General features: G+C 40.5%; 1 protein-coding gene across 1 annotated transcript in view; it reads right to left on the reverse strand.

The window, feature by feature from the left end:
- Positions 1–3910, reverse strand: part of LOC118326498 (dynein heavy chain 6, axonemal-like) — a 12780-nt gene extending 8870 nt beyond the window's left edge. The window contains 7 exon segments of the mRNA XM_035659501.1: positions 469–585; positions 871–1015; positions 2141–2313; positions 2316–2381; positions 2538–2705; positions 2954–3196; positions 3776–3910. Coding sequence (XP_035515394.1) covers positions 469–585; positions 871–1015; positions 2141–2313; positions 2316–2381; positions 2538–2705; positions 2954–3196; positions 3776–3862 — 999 coding nt within the window. The 5' untranslated portion in view covers positions 3863–3910.
- Between the last annotated feature and the right edge of the window lie 2208 nt (positions 3911–6118).

Here is a 6118-nt window from a genome sequence, read left to right on the forward strand (position 1 = left end):
CAGGGTGGCCATAGTCATGTCCAGCTCCTCCTGCATGGAAAAGAGGCAGAAAGGGACCATGAGAAATATCTTTAATGAACATTTGATCCATGTATGCAGGGCAATCCTAAATGTGTTTGGTGGATGAATATTTTGATTGTTAACAGACTTTATAGAAACAGGTATTGTTGAAATTTAAAACCAGACCTTGTAAAGCACTATACATTCCAATGTCCACATATATAATTAATACCTATATGGTAAATGGACCTTACTTATATAGCGCATTTATAGTCTTTCGACCACTCATGCCGCACTCACCCCATTTGCGTACATTCATACACACTCATACAGCAATGCACAGCATCGGGAGCACTTTGGGGTTCACTGTCTTGCTCAAGGTCACTTCGACAAGTGGCGAGAGGAGCTGGGGATCAAACCAACAACCTATATATATGTGCATAGTGCACTCTGCTGTATGTTACTGACCTGTGCCTTGGCCAGTTTTTCTCTCTTGGGGCCCACTTCTTTGAGGACTCTGGAGTAAAGATCCATGGCTCTGACCCACATGCACATTGATCTGCAGGCTTTGGATACCTTCTCCACCTAACAGCAGAGACACAATAACGAATTGCACCAAGTTACAGATATAGAAATATCCTGTGTTACATTCCACACATTTTTGACAATTTATGCCACCATAAAATCAACACATATTACCATAACACCAAAATCAAAAATTAAGCAGATATTTTACAGTTTCCGTCCTGGCTACTGGCTCTGGCACTCTCAAAACTGTCAAAGTGTTTTTCAAGCCCATTTTACTCTGAACCCTATTCAAAAAGATCTGACTAACAAGTCAAGAATGTTTGACATGAAATCCAAACAGACCTTCTCAGGTATGAAATCAGGGTTTTTGATGTATTTCTGCAGCTTCAGCAGGATCTGAGGCTTGATATTGTCCTTGTCATAGTCTGTCAGGCGCCTGAGGAAATTGGCATCTCCCAGCAATTGCTTGGCACCGGGCCAGTCTGGTCTGTAAGGAGAAAGGGATGTTGGTGAGGATCTGTGGAAAAAAGGGGGCCTAGGAAAATGCCTAATAATAATTAATAAGTGTGCATGTCTGGCTTACTTTATATGGGGACAAAATATATCTCAATATATCAATTTGGAGTCCTAGTCTGGCAGATTGCTACACATTTATAGTACATGGTGCATGCGTTACAAAACCAAGCCTGAACTGTTAATTGCTAGCAAAGATACAAGAATAAAGCAATACTTACAAATAACCAAGTTGCATGGTAACAAACTACTGTAGGTCATGATATGATCCACTATGACATACTGTACATACAACGTCTCACATCACAGCTCAGAACAAAAGCAAACAAAATAGTCCAATATCAACAGATACATTACATAGATTGATGTAACATATCACAGTACTAGCAGTCAGTGACGGTACCACATAGTGCTGCAAGTGTGCCAGTGGTGAAACACTGGGTGTTTTGGATTTAGGGCAGCAATGTAGTAGATTAATGATTAAGAAGTGTGAAAGAGGTATGAGTCATGAGATGGAAGGGTAATCCCTCTAAATGCTGACCACAAAATATGTGGGATTACAAAAAAGCCCCAAATCTAGTACATTTGGCAAAGTGACATTAGATTGATTCCAATAATGATCATCATTTTTGAAAATGATGTTGATAATAACTATGCTGATGATATCATAAGTGCCATGATGATGAAGGTGGTTACAGTAATGACTGTGAATAATCATAAATTATCATCCTTGTTTGTTTGGGTATTCTTTATGTTTGGTAGGAACTTATTCTAGACTGAAATTGGATTGGGTGCGAACTCCAGTATTTTATTTTGATCTGACAGAATTAGTTTAAAGATGACCATTTGCCATCAGTGCTGAATAAAATCAGTTGTGCTGAACAAATGAAACACATCTCATATAGAAATTAGCTATTAGTATTCACCAAGCCCTTAATGTCAGCACTGTCCTCTAAGCACTTATGACTGTGAAAAAGCCCTATCAAATGGCGTCTGCCATCCCACATTATGTGGAACATTGGCTGGGTAGACAAGGGCATTTTCATGTGATAAGAGAGGCGGAGACACCTATTTTAGAGTGAGAATAAAGCACACTCACTTGCAGTTGAGCAGGATGCAGACAGCCTCCATGACGGTCATGACTAGGTCTGGGGGTTTGGTGAACACCTTGATCTCCGAGGATGTCAGCTTGTCGAGAGGAACTTTAAGGGCCTGATTGGCACCCTCCAGGGCTGGCAGAGCCTCATCCAGGTCCCTCTGGGCATCATCGGCTTATGGGCCTGGGTGTCTTCAGCTTTGACCTTGGCCAAAAGCTCATCCTCTTTTACTACTTTACGCACCTGTGGCAAGAGTATATGTTTTGTATGACACATACACATACACTGCAGCATTGAGAAAACGGTTTTGGAGGTTTCAGATAAGAGACAAACACATTTTTCAAAGTTCTGTGATCATCTTTCTCACTCATCTCCCTCTCACAAACACAAAACACAGACCTCGTCGGCGCTCTCCTGGTCTATACTCAGTTTCTCCATGAGGGCATCAACATCGATGGATTTTTGTTTTAGGACAGGCTCCAGAGCAGATAGGTCCACTTTCATTTTGTCCACAAGCTCATTGGTCTCCAGCAGTTTGGTCAGACCATTCTTCACACGATCCCTGGCCTATACATAAACACACCCACACACAGATATACATGTATCATATTTTTCATGCAGCCGTAATCAAAATAAGACTAAATGCATTGCAGTACCACAACCACAAAAAGCTAATCACAGATAATATGTTCACAATTACTACAAGCTAAACCAACTAGCTGCTATTTCCTTTTAAACAATGCCAGGTAGATTCATCATCAACACTACAACCAGTCACTTATACTGAAAGTCTGTATATTGATGGTTAGACTTACAACCACTAGCTGCCGTCTCTTCTCCTCTAGCATGGACAGGTAGAGGTTTATAAGCTCCAGGTAGGAGGTAGGTGTGGTGTAGTATCGGCGTTTCAGCTCTGAGTAGAAGCGATCAGCCATGTCAGTGACACTAACATGTATCTCCACGCACATGGCTGAGAAACTCTGCTTCAGCTCCTCACTGCCAAAGTCCACATTCTGGAAGAAGCACTGAGAGACAGAGAGCAGTGCCTCACGAGGCCACTGGGCACCAGGGCGTAAAGGGGAAAGGAGGAAAGAGTGAGTTAAGGTTTGCAGCACGGGCAAGAAAATATAGCTTTTATTTTAGCTTTTGTTTGCACAGTGATTCAACAAAACAGCAATATAAAGACACAAATGCAATAATAAAAACATTTAATAGAGATGTGAATTACAAGCTTTCACAACTGAATAAAAATGAAATTCAATATGTTAACAGAGGATGTGAAAGGAACAATATGGATAGAAAGCCATAAACTACAATCCTGAACAGGAGCAGGTGAGGAGAATGGTGGGTTAGAGAGAGGATAGTAGTAAAACATATTTGCAGGACCAGTAGCATGATGGTAATGTTAGATTGAAAGAAGAATGGTGCTGTAGACAGGTTCAAGACAAGCAGAGTGATACATCATAACAAACAGATAATCCCTATAACATGTTTCTACCAGTTAGAACAATTTTATTCAAATATTCTGTCTATGTATAATATTTACACAATGATCTTAAACTTCACAACCACAAACCAAACAGGGTAATTATATATGATTACATATGGTATAAAGAATGAGCACTATCTCAGCATACCTGCACAAACCAGTCAATGGTGCAGCAGTTGACCAGTGAAGGAAACATACGACAGCGGGACCTGAAGGCATCGCCCACGGGACTCATACAGAGCACAATGTGCAGCTTCTCCCGTACACGAGAGATGAAATACTGGAAGACCTAATGGGCCACATAAACGCAGAGATTCCATCATTTCTGGGGGTTGGGTCTCGGAAAGAAGTAAACATTTATGGCTGATATTGTGCTCGCTTGGCTGCACTGGCTTTAACTGACTACTCTTGGCCAGACTCTTCTATTTTGGCCCTTTGTGGGAAACACTGTATGTGTGTTGTTTCTGAAATATTATGAAAGTTGTTGTTGTTCTTTTAGCTATTGGCAGTGGTCAGTCTTTGTTTCCACTTCTTTAAGAGCTTACTGCAGATTTTGATACTGATGATCTCAATGATCTTAATTTGAACATCTCATGTTTACCACACAGTCTTACCCTTGAGTAAACAACTGTCCTTTGTGAATTGAAAACAATGTTCAACAAAGAATATCAACTCTAAGATGAGCAACTGTGTATGAATCAGTTTATACTTAATTCTCTCTGATAGTCTTCACAGAAAAGTTGAATTCATCTGTTTGCTTGCACAAGTTATAGATATATAGACTGCAACATTCTTTCTGCCAGAATAAGAAACCTATTCTACTTGTGTCTGTGTGTACCTCATCCCTGTTCTCCTCACTGATTCCAACCTCTTTGGCTTTCGGGCGGGTGGCAGCTAGTACTTGTTCCAACTCATCTTTCTCAAAAAGGTTGGGCACCTCGCCAGAGTTCAGCATGTTGTTGATATCCTCTAAAAACTCCTCCACCACAATCTACAACAGGACAGAATGTGGACACCTCTAAATTAACTTGAATGTGCAAAACAAAAAACACAACCTGCAGGCATCCAAATGTTTATGTGTATATCCACCTTCCATCATACCTGAGTATCTGTAAAGAGGAACACCATATCTTTGCCTTCCACACCAGCCATCTTGTAGAGCCTCCTAAGGTCCTCGTGGAAGCTGTCATAGTTGTAGCCTCGTCTCAATTCGATCTCAAAGCAGCGGTACCCACACATGTGCGAGGCCAGCCGAGTGAGTGACTGCTTGCCTGTACCTCCCACCCCTACTAGCAGGGCATTGCCTCTCTCCTGGCGAATCATACGGGCAATCCTAGAAGATCACAGTAATTATTTGACATAAAGAAGTTGTGGTTATAAAGATATATAAAGGATATTATTATAACCATGTTCCATGTCCACATTATTGCATAGCATACATGGACTAGCTCTACCTAGTCACCACTCACTTATATTGTAGAGCAGATATGCCTTGATACAACAGAACCCATAAACATATAAGCAGAGACGTGGTGTACACAAATTAATTATGTAAAAACATTTGCAAATGTATGCAATATATCTTTCTAAAATTCAGATTATAGGATTTTAGAGTTTTTATGACTTTTTAAGACTGTGTGTAAGAGCTGTTTTTCAAGAAGTAAATTGAGCATGTCACAATGTCTTTCTAGATATTCCTTTTTTGAGGAACACACCTGGAGACGTGCTCGATAGCGTCCTGGAAGAAAACCAGCTTGGTCTCCTTGGAGAAGGTCATGTTGTAGTCGTCGAGGTAGTCCTGGAGAACAGCTTGAATCTTAACCATGTTTGTCAGATCCTCATACAGTCGATCGCCTTTCTCTGCACCCACCTACAGGGATTAGCAGATGGAGAGCAATGGGAACACATGAATGCTATGAGGAAGTGTAAATATAAAAATCAAATGTTTTCTGAACTTATCAAGCATTTCTGATAAGAAAATAGAATCTGACCTTGATGAAGTCCCCAAATATGATGGGTTGAGTGACAAAGTATGAGGACTCCAAGTTAATGCTAAAATATCTGCCTGGTAGAAAGAAACAGGTCAAAAAGAGGGAAATTCTTCAAAATACAAAATAAGTGGAAAATAGATAGAGTGACACTTAGTAATCCAACATGTGCAGGATTCAAACAGTTTGCGCATTTAGCAGAGTGAGGCGAATTCTTACTGGCCATTTCACAGACAATGGTGTTGAAATAGGCCTTGTCTTGGTTGTTGATGAGTCGGTCATGGAACACACGCTGACACTCATGGCAGAAGAGACGGAAGATCTGGTTCTTGTCTCTCACTTGACTAGGCTCACACTGTAGCATACCTGGACATCAAAAGAGGGAAAATGAATGCAAACAACCACAAATCAGAGCCACATAAAGATAATGAAATTTTTCAATTTCAATTTTATTTATTTGTACAGCGCCAATTCATAATAGAAGTTAGCTCAGGACACTTTTC

This window comes from Morone saxatilis, unplaced genomic scaffold (genome assembly GCF_004916995.1).
Source record: "Morone saxatilis isolate NCDOM2014 unplaced genomic scaffold, NCSU_SB_2.0 Contig17, whole genome shotgun sequence".
Classification (NCBI taxonomy): Eukaryota; Metazoa; Chordata; class Actinopteri; family Moronidae; genus Morone; species Morone saxatilis.